Genomic DNA, 18,930 nt, shown 5'->3' with positions numbered 1-18,930 from the left:
CTCAGCTTCACGTGAGGCTGAGTCCATCCACACACCTGTCACACCTCCCCAGCAGCAGCTTTCAGATACATGGACCCCTTACACCTGGTTAGGAGTGTATTTCAGCAGCATCACTGCACCTTGCTCTGCTCTAGTAAGGGTCAAACATCAGCGTTTCCATTTGCCCATGCTCATAAACCAAGACTGTACTGCAGAGGCCTGGGAAGGCTTCTTGGTACAGAGACAGCTCCTCTGGAATTAATGCACCTTGCATCAACAAAGTCTCAATATTTCAGCAGGAAGCAAGACTTCATGTGTTGGCCCTATTCCAAAAATTTGGGCTACTTACATCACATGCACTAGATTCAAATAAAGCAGCCTTATGGTTTAGTTAATTTTTTCTGCTCCATATATCTCCACAGGCATAAGAAACAGGCTTCTGAATTTGAAATGGAGCCTGAAGTTTCTGCAGAGCTTCACTTCCCAAAAAGCAAATATTTACATCCACTAGCACCAGCTGCCTCATCTTTTTTCCTCCGTTTCATTTCTACATGCATTGTTGGTACATCTGCTCTATTAATTAAAACTGATTTACACAAGACAAAATAGAATCATTATTACAAGCCTTGAGTGCAAACGAGTGATGTCTAAAATTGCATTGACATATTCCAAAATTCCCATGTCCCATTTTTGCACCTTGCCTGCTTGAAAAGTGTTTTGCTCTGTTCAAATCCACTGGGCATTCCTAGAGCTGAAAACCAAAAGATATTTCAGCCTAACCTGCCTCTCCTGACTTGCTCTTAGCTCCTGCCACAAATGATTAACACAGTGGGGAACGAGGGGAAGGCTGGTGGTGTTTGGCTGTATATTTTCATGATCTAACAATTTTTCAGGCTCATCTTTAGGAGGGCAAGGTGTGGTGATGTAGTTTAGCTTCTGGCCTTAGCTTGAATTGTGCTGTCTCTGTGCTCTTCTCTTCCCCTTCCCACCTCAAGCCCTTCTGAGCCATGTCTGCACATGTCAGCACAATTCAATTTATGCCCCCCTGGAAAAGATAACACCCCTCTGCCAACTACAAAGAAGGTTCTGTCTGTGTTTTTCCAACACTTTTCTGACACCCTGCTGGCCATTCCAACAGAACCTTGCCCTCATGGTCTCTGTAGGACACATCAGCCACAGGGGCTCTCATTCCCCATATCTTGATCCCCGCTTCAATTTAATCTCTGCTGTGAAAAGCCACAGAAGTGGAGTCCTTAAAACTCATCTACCTTCAAGGGAAAAAGTAAATATACAAGTTGGCTCCAAGAGCAGATGGTGTCTAAAGGAAATTATGATAATTAAGCATCCGAGTTGTAGATTTCCAAGGGACTATTCCATTCCAGCACCAGACCTCTAGGCCAGTGCAGCAGTTAAAAGTTTCACCACACTTTATTAATTGCTAATTACTGCTTCATTACTTCCACTCATGCTCCTGAGACTGCTGCTGTCACTGTTTCCTTCAGGGGTCACTTCAAAACTGCAGAGAGTGATGTGATGAGTAAGGTCAGTTAGTGAAAAATAAACAGGTCTTCTCAGCTGCTGCATGTGCTCAGCCCAAACCAGCTCTGAGGCCTGTTACACTCACTAAGCACAGTTTGTCCTCAGGATCACACCAGAGGATTCAGAACTTGTCTAATTTACAATTATAAATTTGTGAATTTGTACAGTTTACATTTGTAACTTCTGTTCTGGCTCCCTTTTGGTAAACCCCACTGTCCCACCATCCAGCCTAAGGAGCAGTGGCTGTCCTGCCTGTCCCCTCTGTAATCTATGAGGAACTAGTCAGAGTGAATTTACATCTGACTTTAATCCATTTCCTACTCAAACCCTTCCCTCCATAAAGTCTGAGCAATTCCAGTCAGAGTCTTGTCTCAAGTTTTTGCACACAGCACAGCAATACTGCTGGGAATTGAAAGCTGGACAATATCCAGAGCTTTGAACAGGTTTCCAAGTCTGAAAACAATTTTCAAGCACAGAACTTTCACAAAGCTACTCACATAATTAAGAGCCAAACCACTTATATGAATATAAATTTATGGGCTAATGCTACCCTGTTTCATAATGGAAACAAAGTTAATTTGGGTTTTATTCAGTGCCAGTGCTATTAACTATGGATCTTAAGCATAACTGAACTTCTCCATAAATCTAAATTTTGTGAACACCCCGAAATCAATTACTTTGTGATTTATAGTTAAAACCATAGTGCTGACAATTATTAAACACCAGCCTCCTCTGGTGTTTCCACAAAAAGTGCAAACTCACCCTAGGTGTGGACCAGCCTTTCTAGTGTTCCCAAAGAGCAAAAATAAGTTTTTGAACTAGCTTTCCTTTAATTCCCAATACATTATTTGGATCCAGGTCCTTTCCAGTTTGTGCTAACATCAATGCCAATTCAAAGAGCTGCTATGTGGTTTTCAGGTGTGACAACAAGCTTCTGCTGCCAAATATTCATCATTCCCACCAGCCAGGAATCCTAAAGCCATCCCAGTGTCACTATAGGACACGAAACACAACGCGGACTCGGCTGCTCTTTCCAAGGTAAAAAGTTTAGTTTCTGACTCTAATATTTATAGATTTCCAAAAGTGACAGTGGATTGGAGGGTGAAAGTGCCACCTCTCCAATGACACTGGACAAGCTAACAGCCTATTAAATTTTTCTTCTTCCATAAAAGAATGCAAAACAATAAATTATTTACATAAAGTGTGAGGAAGTTTGTTACAAGAACGTCAACATCAGAAGGCTTAGAAAAATCTTAAAAAACCAGGGTGACAATCCCAGCCCTAGGTGCACCAATCCCAAGCACATCCTGTGCTACTGATCCAGCCCATGCAGGGCTCTACCTGCTGTCTGCACAGCTGGCAGCACGCTTGCTCCAGCTGCATGGCTGGGTACCATCAGCATTGCTGCAGCAGTGAAGGCAGGGAGCTGCTCAGAGGGCTCACACAGTTCTGATGGCCCCACACTCCTCTGCTCAACACTCATCTGTCAGAGCACACCATGATTTGTGGGGACATGCAGCTATTCAGCAGCCACCTTGGAATTAGGTTTAATTGTGACCCCAAGACAGATTTCATTACATTTCAACTGAATGGTGTTGAGTTGTGCTCTGTCATCAACCTGGGGCAGTCAACTGATTATAAAGCAAGTATTTAATCACCTTAACCCTCTAGAGACTTAAATTAAGGCACTTCACCACAGTCCCTTTATTCCTTAGCCTTAATTGAGGTTTCATTACCCATTGGCTACAGGGTCATTGTTTTGAGGCACAGGTACCTGACAGCTGAGGACCTGGGGCTACCTCGGCACGAGCTTTCATTTATATCAGGCAGCATTTGCTCATTCATCTCTTTGATACCCAGATAATGATCTCTGGCTTCAGCAACAAATAAGTTCTGAATATTGATTCACTTTCACCCTGCTATCCCCCAATCTAAACAAATCAATTCACCAGCAAGTGACAGGCACTTCTCCCTGCTATCCCCCAATTTAGATAAATCAATTGTTTAACAAGCGAGTCATCCCCATTTAGTAAAGCACTATGAGAATGCACTTCAATAAATCTCTTCAAGTTTCCTACAGAGGAAAAAATATTGTTTTAATATACAATTTCATATTATTGTTTTAATAAAAGGAGCCATTAACTGTAGTGCTCTAGTGCAAGTTGTATTACAGGTAAAATTTCATCTCCCCAGTCTTGACAGGGGACACAGAGGACCTGACACAAGACAGAAAAAGGACATTTGTTAAATAGCTGTTCAGCCAGGGAGAAAGCTAATTTGCTTTGGGCTCAGTGCTTTGTCTTTGCTTTCAACACCAACTATTTAAACTCAAAAACTGCCAGGCGTGCTAGCATATTAAGATCTATCAAAATTCAAATAAGATGCATAATCTAAATAATGTAGTGTATAAATTGACTTTAAGGACTGAAGAAGTTGCATATGCATCTTTTAAGGTCTGTAGCAGCAAAATGAAGACATCCATATTTTCCCTTCACTTTCCAATCTGCCATTTCATGTCTTTAGGCACTGTTTTTATACTGTTATATTGGGAATGCAAATATTTCATAAAATTGTTTATAAGCTTGAATACAATTCTAAGCATTTACATCCCCTGTAATTCAGTAAAGCCATAAACCTATTAAATAATATTTCTACCAAAATCAACCTGACAATCCCTGTAAGGAGCACTTCCAAGCCAGTCTCCTGTTTCAAGGATGCTTCTGAAGTCCCCACGTCCCCTGAAGAACAATTTGACATTAACAACCAAAGTCTTCAGCTTCACTAAAACCAAGAGAGGCAAGGCTGTCATGCAGTTCAGCATCCATTCAACTCCACTTCTTGCATAAAGATTTCCCCAAGAAACACCACTAGCTGTACAGAAATGAAGGTATCAGAGCAGGATTCATTTCCTGTGCCATCTCACACCTCTAGGACAAAAAATTATCTTCCCCAGCTCTATAATTTGGTGCTTACTTCCAAAAAGAAAGGCAATGGGAAAAACACATTAGCATTGATAATTGCAATAAAAATGAGTTAGCAGACAGTTCTCTGGACAAACTGGATGGCCAACCCAAAGACAATCACCTGGAACCCCTGGCAGTGCAGCAGAGCCAGCCCTGAGGAATAAGGCACACAGCTTTTTCTCAATCACACCACTCAGTGAAGGCAAGCAATTAGAGTGAGAACATTTGGATAAGAATAAATAACAGACTTTGCAGACAAAAGTACAGTGTATAACAACCTTGTCCTACCAGAGCAGTCGTCACAGCCAGGAGAAACTGAAGATCCTGAAGACAAAATCTTTGCTGCTAAGAGATACAGGAACCACAGAGGGACATGGATTGTCAGGCTCAGTGACAAGGGAACTGTGTGCAGGCCTCCTCCACTGCTTCAACCACATCTGCAAGTGGGGTCTCTCTAAGCTGGTAAACTCCAAAGTTAAAGTTAGAGAGAAATGAAGACAACTATAGCCTTCACTCATGAAGGATGGATAAATGACAAGATGAGGAAAACCTGGCTAAAGAAAACTTAAAAAAAACCATTTACACCTTCCCAGGCTCCCCTACTGCATTTCATTGATTTCTTCCATATTTGGTAAAGAAACGTGTAAACAGAAACACTGAAAATCTAAAATAAAAGGCTTTATTTTCTCCAAAGAGCATTTTTCCCTTTTTTTTTTAAATAAAAAGTCTTTTAACATTTCTCAATAAAATCAAAATATACAGCGGCAATGTAATCAACATTTTTTCTTCTGCTTCAAAAAATATATGCATCCTTTACATCAAAAGCACACACTGATTACTTACAACACAAAAGCTTCATGGCTGTACAGCCCTGAGGGTTCCCACACAAACATGAACACACTCGTGTGCAGAAGAAAGGCAGTGCACAACTGGTGAACTGTTTGTTCAGGTGGTAACACCTCAAAACCTTTGTTTTAAGGATTTTTAGCACGGAAAGGCTGGCAAATCCCAGCAACTACATGTTATGAGCCTCTCAGGGCTGGTGGAAGTTTCCTGCACTTAAATGTCTCCTAAAGGTTCTGCTTGTTACAAGCCTAAGTGTCTACAGCCACTGGCTAATTCTTTTAGCAAATTTCATTCTCGAGAATTGAGCTCAGCTTTGGACCCATAAGAAGTCACAAGAGAGGGCTTGATGGCAATCCAAATTATTGCCTGAAGAGTAAGCAATGAACAGCCAGAGGCTGAGCACTTCTCTGGCACAAACAGCTCCATTTGATCCTTCTGTCAAGTGACTGAAGTGCACAAAGAACTGGAACTCAGGATATCAGCATGGCATTCACAAAACAGCTGCAAGAATGAGATGGAGAAACCATTATCAGGCTTTGGCAAGGAAATCTTCATCTCAGTCCTCACTCACTGAAGTGCTAAAGAAGAGGCTGATATTCAAAGGCTACGAGGTGAAAATTCAGAGGCTCTTGTTTAAGAATGGTAAATGGGGACATGTACCCATAACCACCACCATTTCATACCATCCAAAATGGTAAGGCAAGTTACACAGCATTTCCCCCACATCACCATTAAGAATTAAACTGACTGTAAATTAAAGGGATGTCAAAAAACAGTTTTTAAGGATGGTAACAGGAGTTTCTGAGGCTTATGCTCACTTGTCAGCCCTTGCTTCCATTGAATCAAAGATTCTATGTTATTCTGCATCCTAAAACACCCAGACCAGTGGCCAGAAATCAAAGTCTGGCTTTCTTTTCTCCTATTTCCTACACATACAATATGGTGCACCTAGGATTGAAAGTTCAAAACATCCTGCCAGCACCTTCACCATCACACCAGTTTTGCATTAATGTTACCTTCACATTAACAACATTTTTAACACCTTCTGCCTGCCTGTGAAACAAGGTCTAGCAGCAACAACTCCCGCAGTTCTAGAATTATTTAAAGTGGAATGTCACTAGTCATTTGCTGCTGCTGAGCTTGCACAATCAGGTGGAGCTGTCTCTTTGCAATGGCTGTGTTTAAATCCCACAGAAACTCCAACAGCTTGCCCTGGAGGAGAATCTCCATGGGCACGAACTGCAGAACCTGCTGGGGAGAGTCTGTGTCCAGCAAGGAGCTCATCAGGGCATTCAGATGCTGGAGGTAGTCCAGAACGGGCGCGGGGAGGCCTCGGAAGCCAACGCAGAGCAGAGCGGCGCCGCTGCTCAGGGGCTCCCGCGAGGTCGGGCACGCGAACGCCACGCTCCTGAAACAGCAGTGCAGGACGAACACCAGGCCGGCTGTGAAGCGTGTCAGGCAGGAGAGAACAGGCAAAACCAAGGCATCTCCTGCTGCCAGCTGCGCCAACGAATGCAGAACACACTCCAAAAGCTGCTGCTGGTACTTTGGCTCTCCATCGTACAGCGAGGAGAAGCTGAAAGCCAGCAGCGCGGCTGCGTCCATGGGCTTTATTTCCATGCTGGGCTGGCTTTCTGAGTCACAGAGGGTGGGAAAGCCCACCACAAGGCACTTGAATTGGTCACTACAACTTTCATTTAGGACTTCCTGATGGCACCTGGAAAGATCAGACACTTTCGCCAGGATGAGTTCCCCTGGAAGGACTTCACAAGAGTGACAAGGCTGCAGCATTGATCTGCTTTTCAGCCTCCCCCCACCCAACTCCTTCACAGCTTCATTAAGATTTTCTAAGACCTGAACATCACAAAATGGAGAACACTTTACTCTCGGCAACCTTTTTCCTTCCAAAATGTACCAAAAGCTACATTCAAGGTTAGAAAATGATCCTTCCAGGATGCACATGTTCCCAGCATTATTTACACTATGTTCCTCAGCCCAGTGATTAAAATAGCCCTTTGTCATTTTATCATTCCATGTCAAGGTTTCCATCATCTTCCTTTCATTGTATGTACTAAAATACTTGTTTCTTTGCCCAAACCATTTTGCATTCATGCTGCAACCAGTCTGGGATTTCTTGACAAGCCAGTTATTTCTGCCAATGGGTTTCATGTGGAACTTTTGCATGAAGAACTCTACTGCACAGTCTCTTAACTTGTTCAGTTTCATCTGCTCTGCTTCTTCCATGCGCTCAAAAAGACGGATATTCTCAGAGATAGTCTCTACCTGGCACTTGTGGAAGAACATGCAACACTCTTCATGTGCTTTAAGGAATGATTCTGGAAGTGTATGCTGGGAGAAAAGAGCTTTGTTGACCATTTCTGTTCCAAAGTTCTGTGTCATTTTAGGAAGAAGCAGATGAAGGTTTTCTCTGCCCATATAGCGAAGGCAAACCACATAGGCCTCTGAGTTTCCAGCTTTGCTGGTGGCTGGTTTGAAGACATGGACCTCCTCAAAAGAGCAGTTTAGCAGAAAGAGCAGGTTGATGGAACAGTGTTCAAACAGAGTGAACATCTTCAAAACAAAGGATCCTCCAGTGCCCAGGATCATTAAAGCAGTGACTGTTTCACAGTAATGAAGGGGTGAGACAAGAGCTTCTTGCTCGCCTGGATTTCCCTGGCAATCAAAGCTGCCATCAGCAGTTACCAAGTGGACTGTGGTCATAGTGCTCACAAAGCTCTGAAGGCCTGTTAGATGTCTTAATGTCATCACATCCCCAGTGTTATCTGGGCCAAAGTACCACCAAGGTAAGGTGTTTGCTATCAGACGGTCATCCATGATCATCATAAGGATGTCATTGGCTTCATGATAAGGGTTTAGAGTATTAGCCACCCAATTCCAGTGGCAAGGGACATGGTGGGACTTCAAGAAGTGGTTAAGGCTGGCTATAAAAGCTCCAGGTGCTTCACAGAGGTGTACAGAATTCAGTTCTCCATCTTGAAGAGCTTCTTCTGGGAGAAGAGAAAAACTGCACAGGATCTCATGAAATTTGCACCATGCCTGGGTACAGAGCTCAGCATTCACAGATTTCTTCACATGTGATATTATTTTCCCTGCTTTATTGGTAAATGAGGTGTGCTGATGCCAATCTTCCAGGTTCTTATCACTCAGCTGGTTCTTCACTTCATTCATTGAGTCCTTCAGAGCCAGGAGTGAGTGAAATTCCACATGATCACATGTAAAAGCACTGCTGGGATCTGGCAGCTTCCATTCATCATTCACTGGCTTAGTGTAAGTAAACTTCTTTGCAAAGAGCTTCTCAATTTCAGAAAGAATTTCAGGACTGAACTTTTCAAGGCTGGTCTTCTGGTTAACATAAGGCTGCTTACGTTTATCCATTCTTGGGTGGACTCACAACCTGGACAACATCAGGGGAGAAGAAACCATGTCATTCCAATCACACCAGTACAGAAATAGGAAAAGCTTTTTATAAAAAATAAAAATGTGTCCTGCTTAACAGCCATATTCTCAAACTGAGCTAAATGCTTCATGGAATGATGCACCAATGAGGAATGTAAATGAGGGCTATCCTAAATAAGGTCATTTGAAAATCAGGAGGTTCATCAGTTCAATTTCCCTTCTTGCTATTTACACAGCAAGTGAAGACGAGTTTGCTGGTGCTTAGCCCTTCACTGACTCTGAATATGTTGCTCGCTGCATGGATCTAAACACTTAAATACAAATATATCTCTCAGTCACAAAAGAGAACACACCACAAGCTCTCCAAATGCAGCAAGTGGCCCAGAAATGTCATCATCTGATTATGGCAGTGTTTATCTGAGAGCTCCAAGTATGGAGGGTGAAGAGCCACAAGCAAAGGCAACTTTGAGAGGGAGCACAGCTGCTGCTCCTCCAATTTCCCAAGTGGGAACAACCCTCCCACCTCTTCCACCAGACCCAGTATAATGCTGGGGCAGCCCCTTGTTGGCACCCTGGAGAACTGCCCCTCAGCTGAAGGGCCCTGGAGGGATGCTGGACACCAGCCAGTGAGCAAAACCTTTCCCTTTCTCTGCTCAGCGTCACTGCTCTCTGCCAGATGACTGCAAACCCTTATGCCTTCCTTTAATGACTGAAAAAGCTGTGATAAACCTGAAGTGGGAGGACTTGCTTGCAGCTGTGGTCAACGGGAATACGTGCTCGATGTTAAAGAAGAAAGCAGTGCGGAGTGCTGTGCTGCGAGTGGGTAAAGGCCAACAAATACGAGCACACTCCACACAAAGCTGGTGAGGCTGCTGCAATCTGCTCCACCGCTCAGCACAAGGCACACAAGTGACAGGCACTAACCAGAAATCAGCCAGCAATTTATTCCAAAGTAAAATGTTCATTTAAGCAAAATAATTCAATCAAAATTACCACCCGAGATAGGAAATCTCTCAGCCTATCTCTTTAACCATCCCTCAAGCCCTCCCATTCCCACAAACGCAAAATACAACGACCTTAAGTGTTACATAACAACAGAGTTTGGGAAAATATTGGATTAAAACTGAAAGAGCTGAGAAAGTTTGGAAACAATGGCCACCCTCAGCATTTTACTCTTCCCCTCAAGCCCATGCAGCATCTCAGGCCACAGCCCACATCTATTTGCCCTCATCACCACCAGCCCTCTGAGGAGAGAGGCACATGGTCACACACACAGCTGAGGTTTCATCTTGCCTTTCCCCAGTTTAAGGCCTTTCAACGGGCAGGTTTAATTTCACTGTCCTCTATGCAGATGTGCTCTGGCTTTAATCTCATCCTTTCTTGTAGGATGTTCTGGGTAAGGAGGAAAACTGGGAAAAACACAGGTCATTGTACCCTTGTCTAGTTTATTTCATTTTAAACATCAACTGTGAGTATGGGCTTTTAATTATAGTTCACCCCAATTATTCATATAAGAGGTTTGGGTTGCAAGGGACCTTAAACACCATCTCATCACAAGTGCCATGGGTAAGGGATACCTTCCACTAGAACAGGTTGCTCAGACCTCCATCCAACCTGGCCTTGGACACTTCCAGGGATGGGGAAGCCACAGCTTCTCTGGGCAACCTGTACCAGTCCCTTACCACCCTCACAGGGAAGAATTTCTTCCTAACATCCAATCTAACTCTCTGCTCTTTTAGTTTAAAAACATTCCCCCTTGCCGCATCACTATCTGCCCACGTAAAAAGTTAGTCTCCTTCTTTTGTATATGCCTCTTTTAAGTAATGGAAGGGGCCCTAAGAGCTCCCCAGAGCATTTTGCAAGGCTGAACACCAACTCTCTTAGCCCGTCCCACAGGTGCTCCATCCAGAATACTAACAAGCTCAACCCTAAATCCAAGCTCATTCAGCATATAACAAGAACAGGCAAACGCCTGCTTTTTCACCATCATTTCCAGACCCTTCGGGCCAGGACCGGGCTCTGTGCTCGCCCCGCCGCGCAGCTCCTCACCCATGCCCGCGCTCCGCTTCCGGCCCGGCCGCCTCTCCGCGCCCCGGCCGCCCGTAGCGCCGCGCCCGCCCGAGGCGCCTCCCCGCGCCGCCCGCTCCCTACGCGAGGCCGCGGCTGCAGCGCGGCCTGGGCCCGCTCCGCTCTTACCCGGCGGGAGCGCGCCCAGCCCGGCCCCTCGCCCGCCCGGCCCGCCCTCCCCTCAGGGGCACCGCCCTGCCCGGGCCGGGAGGGTCCCTGTGCTGCGGCTCTGCCCTCCGCGGCGGGGCGGCTCGCAGCCGGCATGGGTGAGGAGCAGCTGGGCTGCGGGCAGCGCGGCCGAGGGGCTCCATGTCCTAAACAGGAGCTGAGGAGCGGCTGTTTCTCCCGAGGAAAAGGGAGCAGAGGAGCCGCCTCCGGGGCAGGACGGCGCTGCTGGAAGCTCCCCGCGCAGCACTTACCAGCGCTAACGCTGACAGGCTGCTCGGAAGAACGGAGGAGAAGGGCTGTGCTGGGACGTGTGGCCGCCCGCTGGACAGGCAGGGCTGGGGCTCGGCCCTGGGTGGTTTTTCCCGGCGTCCTGGCAGCCCGAGCCCAGCGCGATCATCCCTGCAGGGAGCACGGCTCCGAGCTCGCCGGGTCTCCGGAGTCAGCGGTGCTGCTCCTCCAGAGCTCGCTTTGCCCTCTGTAACCCACAAGGCGGGCGCTTAAGAGGACTCTTCACACAGTAACCCACCTTGCTGCCCTTTCTAAATCCCCGGGAGACTTGTTACACCCAGCCTGGGTTAGCAGGAGGCAAGAGCCTTGAAATATTAACAGAGTCATAATGAGCATCACTGAGCATCCATTGCAGCATCCCTGAAACACACACACGCTTTAGAGAGCAAAGCAGCATCTAATCTGCACACAGAAGCAGAAAGGTCAAAGCATATTCATTATTACAGCAGACAGCAGGTGCAAGTTGCTTTCGAAACTTTAAATTATGGGGATTTTCCTATATGCAGGTTCAGGAAAGTGGCACTCCCCAGCCATTCTGGGAACAAATAGCCAACAAAGGAGCATGAGTAAGCAGAAATCCTTTTGCTTTAATACCAGGCTTCCTGCTATTGATTTTTGCACTCTCACATATTCTTCATGAAGCTCAATCCAGTCCTAAGCCAGAAGTAGTTTTGGTACAGAAATTCAGTGCTATCAGTACTAGGCACTCCAGAACTGATAACCTGGAAAAATTTTGCTTGAAGTCCAATAACTGAAAAAAAAAACCCCTTTACATGTTCATCTTAAGGATATAAAAATGTATACATAAGGGATCTTTTCTCCCACTCTAGAAAATTTTGCTTGAAGTCCAGTAACTGAAAAAAAAAACAACCCTTTACATGTTCATCTTAAGGATATAAAAATGTATACATAAGGGATCTTTTCTCCCACTCTAGGTACATGAGAGAATTTGTATGTTAAAGTCATAACTGAACGCAGGGATCTATAACCAGACAACTTTCCTCCCCTCTTTTAAACTACTTGCTTGCTTTCTAAAATGAAGCAATATTGCTACAAAATGGAATCTTAAGTATAGAAAAAGCCCAGTGCTCCGAATAAACAGGAATACAGTGCTCCCTATAAACAGGACTAAAACTCTTTAAATCCCTTGAGGGGAAAAAAAGTGAGAATGTATTTTCCAAGCCAAATGGACTTGTATTTTCCATGTAATATGGACCCCTAATAGTGGTGTAACAAAATGGTATTTACTGGCTGCCTCATCACAAAGAAGTTTTACCTAATGAGAAAGAGCTGAGGTGCAGATGGAAGATTTCTGTCTCAGTGCCTCTTCACCCTTTGACTGGCCTGTTTGAAGATAACCTTTACTCAAACAACATCTTTGGCTATGTAAAAGTAGAGGGAGAGCTGGGGGAAATGAATGAAAGCAGGTGTGCAGCTGGTGTGGTGGGCTCTCCAGTGCCTGCTCTGGTCTCTCGTGATTGTACAGGGCACACAGTAATGGCATTGCTAAAATCTTATTTTTAGCTCATGAGAATTTAATGTTAGTGAGAAGGTCAAAGTTACAGTCTGAAATGTTTGTGTTTGTAGTAAAAGCCTGAGCAGAGCTTTCCTTTAGTTTTGGCTTTCTCACTGATGTTTCCAGTGCTGCTGGGATGTTTTGGTTGCCTTCCCTCTGTTGTTTCTGTGTACTCACACACCAGCCACAAGGTTTACACTGGCTGACTTCTGTGGGCCATAGGTAATTAAAGCATTGAGTTTAAGGGTTGATTCTTTTTAATTTCTTCTTAAACACATCACTTTTCACATGTTCTTCAGTTCTTGGATAACACTACCAAGAGAACAGCTACAATTCAGCTCGTAGGGCAAAGTGGTCTCTAAGCAAGGCTTGACCTTTGCATTTCTACCCTGCCAGGCTTTTACTGTAGCTTGCAGCTTCTCAGAGTCACACTCCCCTGGACTCCTGGAGATAAGGCTCTTCCAAATCACAGGAGAGAACAATTCATCACTGAGTGCATGACAGCACAAGAGTCTTAGCTAAAATAAATGTGGTTGAATAGCATGCTTAAGAAAAATGTGATGCTTTTTCTGAAATTAAACTTTCAATTCAGCTTTTAAGCTTTAGGATCCTTCTATGTTTTCTGATATCTCTTCAAGTTAAAGCAGAAATTTGAGTAGACACTTCTGTCTTATGCAAAATAATTTCTCTTTTTTGTTGTTGTTGTTGTGGTTGGTTGGTTTTTTTGGTCCATGTAAGATACTTAAAATGAGAACATAGCACTTTCTTCCTGCATTAGCCCTGCTTCTATGGAGCTAAACTTTTATCAGCTGATCTTCAGCTGATATTTTCCCAATCAGAGTGTTACCTGTGTGCACAGCTGTGCACCAACAGCCCCAGATGGAACCATCTGTGCTTAAGAGAATATTGGGCAGTTACACACAAGAAGTTAAACATCTCATTAAGAACAAGTCTTGTTTATGCCCCTGATTTTTTTTTCTTTCGTAGATATAGGGTATAACTCTACTATGTGATGGAGTGGGGAGTATTGTTGGGGTGTTTGGGAGCTCTATCAATCATACTGGATGTGTGCAGGGAGTTGTCTGGGAAGACTATGCTGGGCTATGGAAGAAACTTCCTTGGATTCCATGGGATACCCAGTACTTCTCACCCTGCTTCTAAAGATCAGTCCCAAACCCACATAATTTTGCACCAGATCTCACCGTGGTTTTATCTATTACTGTGCTGGATGCAAGATATTTATCACTTGGGGTGGTAACATTGGTGTGGCAGAGCAGTTGAGAGAAGGCTCTCAGTCAGACCTGAGAAGAATTATCCACAGTGATTATGTGGATGATTATGATTAGATTTATTGCTAATAGAGTATCTAAATTAAACAGTGTGGTGTCTAAATCACAACACTATTGTCTGTTGCAGTGTGGTGCAGGATGCTGGGACAGCTGGTTGCCCTTAATGAATGGGTTGCCATGACCTTGGGGACTGATATCTAGGGGTCATTCTTCTTCTGCTTCTGGCTTGCAGTCCAAAGTCAGGCAGATTTTTGTCTCACTTTCATCACCAGAGGAATTGCAGCCACTATCTGCTGCAAGGAAAGTGAGTTGGGAAACTCCAGTAAACAGTGTCTGACGTAGCCAGTTAGTAAAATGATGTACAATTCTAACCTTTGCTTCTTTAAACAAAAATCACTGAAATGAAAGGGAAAACCTATCAGCTGTTCAATAGTGTGTTATTGTTGCACCACAGACAAGATAATGAGGAAGCACTGATCCTGTTGGAACAGCACAAATACATCCTGACAGACCACAGCTACCAGAGGTGGTATGTTCACCTACTGACCTCCAGAAATCAGGGTTTTCCAAAGGGGGCTTTGGGGAAATGAGGACCTGGTCCTGAGACCTAGTGAAAGATCTGGCATTTCACTGTGTGAAAGTATTATGAATTATGGAAGAGGAAACCAGACCACAGAGCAGGATAAACTTGGGTCCTGTGTTGTTTTGATATGAGTAAGTGCCCTTCCTAGGGAGAATTCATGTTCTTCATATGCAGAAGCATACTGGAGCCCCAGCAGCTGGCTGTGGTGCCAGGATACGAACTGCATTTACCTGTGTTGAATAGGGAAACATATCTATTGTCAAGGAATCTTAGTGCTACATGGAGCTGTGTAGTGTAATTTAATTATCTGAGAATTGTTTTCCTCTGTGACAGGCCTGAAGGCATTTCTTCCTTATTCCTTATAATTTTTTGTTAAATTTATTTGGTTTTATTGTAGACCATAGGGGTACCTGGCCTTTTTTAGTGTCTAGTCCACCAGGATCTGTGGTTTCTTTTCCACTTATTCTCACTAAGGATTGTTCCAGCCTTCCACCACACTTTCCCCTGTACTCTGTGATTTTTTGCCTGCCTCAAAGCACTTCCACATTGAAAAGCCCATCCTTTCATCCCAAGCCTGACATACTGCTGATCCCTGGTTGTGCTTTTTGTATCCCTTCAGAAGGTTCAACTCCTTTCCCTCAAATCCCCAAATAATCCCTTTTATACTCTAAGTTCCTTGCCAGAGATGCTTTTGCTTCCACAAACTTCCATAGCCACAACCCCAGTCTTACCCTTTGCTGTTTGCTACATCTCCTAGAGCTGGAAGATGGAAGTGTTGGCTGGTATTAGGACATCTCTGCTCTTTTACTGATTTCTGTGGTATCATTTATTATTAGTATTATTTATTATTATTATTATTATTTAAACCTTGACAGGTTTCGTCAAGGTGTCTGATTTCTGTGGTATCATTTATTATTATTATTTATTATTATTATTATTTAAACCTTGACAGGTTTCGTCAAGGTGCTTCCTCTTTCTGCCTGAGTTTGGTTGTTTTTTTTAAAGATGGTGAGGCTTTACAGAGCAGGCATATAATTTGTAAGTGCTGTGGCTGCTTCCCTACCAGTAAACATCATAAACCCTTTACATTAACTGATCTCTGTCCTAAAAGCTTTTTCCCACTGCCTTCACAGGAGGGCTATTTAGGACTGCACATTTTGGCCAGCTGGAAGCTTTTTTCTGACGTCTGGCCTAACTGAACACGCATCTCCCCGGTTTCCTGCTGCCTGTCTTAAGTTTCTGTATCTCTCCTGCCTCCATGGCAACATTTTCAGGCTGTCATGGAAGCATTGCTTTGCTCTCATTTTGCTCAGCTAACCATGACAGGCTCTTTGAACGTCTGGTTTTCTGCTCCCCTGGCCAGCCCTTTGCTGCATTCACTGTGGTCAGAGGTCTCTTTCCTGTCAATGTACAATGAGCAGTATGCTCACCACTCCAGGCAGATCTTGTTAGAGATTGTTATTAAAATGACCTGTTGGGGAATAACTTTTCTGGTATATAACTCAATTTTATCTAGCTTTCTGGTGGCTAGTAACACTCCAGTGGCTGTCTGGCTAGCCATTGTACAGACAACAATGAGTTTCCCAAACAAAGGCTTTCCAAATTGCTGAAAAATTCCTGATTAATTATTGGCAGAAATTTTTAATCAAACCTGGAACGTGTGCTTTCAGTAGTCAGCATAAAAGCAGAATCTTTCCAAGCTTTAGCCATTTTACCTTCCTCCAAAACACTGAGGCACAATCCTGGCTTTTTTAAGTATGAGAGAATTGGGAGAAATGGCCCCCAGGAAAGTGCACCAGTAAAGAAGGGCATGGTAATGCCTGTAGGGCTTTGGGGGGATAATTTCTCCTGGGCTAGGCTGTCCCCACTGTGTAGACACTCTGTGAATATTTCTCTAGCTCAGTTCCTCTTCCCAAAAGAGTGATGTGCAGTAGGTGTGAGAAGACTGCAAGATAATTTGATACAGTGATAATGTCAGCACACAGGAAAGTGGAGACTTACCCTAAAGCATTAATTAAATGTTGATGAAATGCTTGCAAAATACTTCACGACGCTTCTTTAGATGGAAATTGGTCTAGGAATGTACAGCATTGTTAGAAAATGATTTCAGGTGATTGTATCTGCATCCTGTAGCAGTTGAAGTTCTCGCTACAGAAGCAGGGCTTGAATGACAGCCAAGGCAGCAACATCAGGATTATAGATACAAATTGCTGCAGACACATACAGACAGAGACAACTGAGATTCCTTCAGGACAAAAGACTCCCAATAATTTTTTTCAGCGTTATGCAATCTATTCAATACCTTCTTTTTCTAGATAAATCTGATTTGGAGCATTCCCTGCAGTCTAATTGGCATGAATGTCCTCAGTGCTCAAATTAATTTTGTCCTAGTAGGGTGAACGTTTATCTCGTACTTGTCCAGCCAATGCAGCATTACAGGTTAAAACTCTAGTAATTTCTGTTGCTGTTAAATAACAGACATTGCAGAAAGATAGATAAAATGGCCCCTTTTTGATAATCCTGTTTTCCATGTAAATCCAAACTAGGAAGGAGATTGTCTTAGATGAGAGCAAATTGGGAAGAACTCTCGGGCTGTCTGATCTCTCTTGTCTGCTTTGCAAAAAAAGAATCAGATTAATGAACATAATCAGATTAAGGCTGAAGAAGGGAACATATCTGGGGGGCATCAGAACTCTGCTGATACCAACAAGCTATATGGAAAATCAACATTAAGGGCCTAACATTGCTCTGTAATTTAATTTAATGGCAGCAAATAATGAGTTTCAAAGAAGTCCTGAGTAGTGGCAAGAGGAGCCTGCACTTCCAGAGGGCAGAAAGACTTGAGTGAGCTGGTAAGTGGCTCTAAGGCCCTGGGTTTGGGTGAATGTTGCTTGGGGTGATGGTGACTTGCAGAGTCCTTTGGCACACTGGCTCACAGCCAAGCAGGGTTTGGTGCAGTTAAATCTACCTAAAACCACCTCTGCTCTCAGTCTGCTGTGTTTTGTGCAGAAAAACAATGCTGGAAAAAGGAGGATATACCTAAAACAGGCAGAGGCAGATATGGCCAAGATTCAGAAGTACAAGAATGAGAATGACAAAAAGGAAAAAAATTAGGGGAAACATGGTAAAAACAGAGTTAGAAAGAAGACATAGAAGGGAAAATTATTTACAAATCCTTAATGTTGATTTACCTACTGCCTCCAGCAAACAAAAAGCAAGATGCACCATGCCAGTGCAGCAATGTACTGTGGGTCCTGATGTGGCAGCACCCCACCTCCTTGTCTCTGTAGAAGAGGCATTTTAATCTTTCTAAGAGAAGATAAGAAAGAAATGGAAGTTTAAACTTGAGGGAGAAAGAAAGGTCAAGACCTTGAGGGGATAGACCCTCATTATGGTTTCTCTTCAGATCCATTTTCTATTTCTTCAGTGCCAACTGTATTTTTCAACAAATAAAACAGAATTGGATTTTTAAATTCTGCTGGTTGTTGCAGATTCCCAGCCTGTGCTGGCATTGCTGGGTTTCTGCTTTCCAGCATGAAGTATATATCTCTCAAAAAATGCCTTGGTTTTTTCTTGGTGCATTTGTTACCTTGTTTGATTTTGAAGTTCTCAGAGACAGTTTTCTGGGGCAACAATGGTCTGTTTGATGCAAGGTCTTCAAGATCAAAAAGGAAAGAAGAATGTAAGAAGTAAGAAATCCAAGACCTGGAATCCGTGCTGCCCAGTTTTCTGAATTTTTGTTAATGTCTGGATGATTTGTCTAAAAATTGACAAGTTCTAATTTGTCCCTGCTTGGGATATTTATAAATTATACCCTTACATGTCCCTTTTGGATTTATTAAGCTGTGAATGTGTATTGTAGATGTGGCCTTTCAGCTAGGGCGTGTAAGGTCTCTACTCATCACTGCTTTTCTTGAATTTTTTTGGCATTCAATTGTCTTGGAAACATCTCTGGCTCTGTAAAATGTGGTTCACATCAGTTGCTGGGATCAAACACTGATGCACAAACAGATCCATATGACAGGGTTGTTTTTATATTTGTTTTCATACACAGCAAAGCTAAAATTAAAGGGACAGATGGTGGGGTGTCTGTCTTCTTTCCTGTGTCTCCCATATACTGCTGAATGGAGGTTTAGCATATCTCAAAGAAGTATTTCATTTTGGGAAGGGTGAGACAATTAGATAGGAACAAAAAACCCTGAGGGGAGCTGCTGGGTCATCACCCCTGGCTGCCATGAAAGAATGGGAAGGCAATGATGTGAGATGTGGAAAGGC

General features: G+C 43.6%; 1 protein-coding gene across 5 annotated transcripts; it reads right to left on the bottom strand.

Annotated features, from left to right (window-relative positions):
- Positions 1–5,169: 5,169 nt before the first annotated feature.
- CMTR2 (cap methyltransferase 2) lies at positions 5,170–11,427 on the bottom strand. Of its 5 annotated transcripts, none has more exons than XM_039721507.1 (2): positions 11,231–11,427; positions 5,170–8,742 (listed from the first exon to the last, which is right to left on the bottom strand). In XM_039721507.1, the coding sequence occupies exon 2, from the start codon at positions 8,721–8,723 to the stop codon at positions 6,429–6,431; it is 2,295 nt and encodes a 764-aa protein (XP_039577441.1). In that variant the 5' UTR covers positions 8,724–8,742; positions 11,231–11,427; the 3' UTR covers positions 5,170–6,428. The 5 variants fall into 5 exon arrangements, with proteins under 5 accessions (XP_039577441.1, XP_039577440.1, XP_039577438.1 ...); XM_039721506.1 differs by lacking the exon at positions 11,231–11,427 and adding an exon at positions 10,941–11,141; XM_039721504.1 differs by lacking the exon at positions 11,231–11,427 and adding an exon at positions 9,474–10,931.
- Positions 11,428–18,930: the final 7,503 nt, after the last annotated feature.

Source organism: Passer montanus, unplaced genomic scaffold, assembly GCF_014805655.1.
Source record: "Passer montanus isolate IOZ18808 unplaced genomic scaffold, ASM1480565v1 scaffold45, whole genome shotgun sequence".
In the NCBI taxonomy this organism is placed as follows: domain Eukaryota; kingdom Metazoa; phylum Chordata; class Aves; order Passeriformes; family Passeridae; genus Passer; species Passer montanus.
Note: the sequence above shows the minus strand (reverse complement) of the source record. Positions and strands in the feature narration are given on the sequence as shown.

Bases quoted from the DNA above. Each gene is read 5' to 3' on its own strand.
- CMTR2 (XM_039721507.1), bottom strand. From the start codon at position 8,723: ATGGATAAACGTAAGCAGCCTTATGTTAACCAGAAGACCAGCCTTGAA.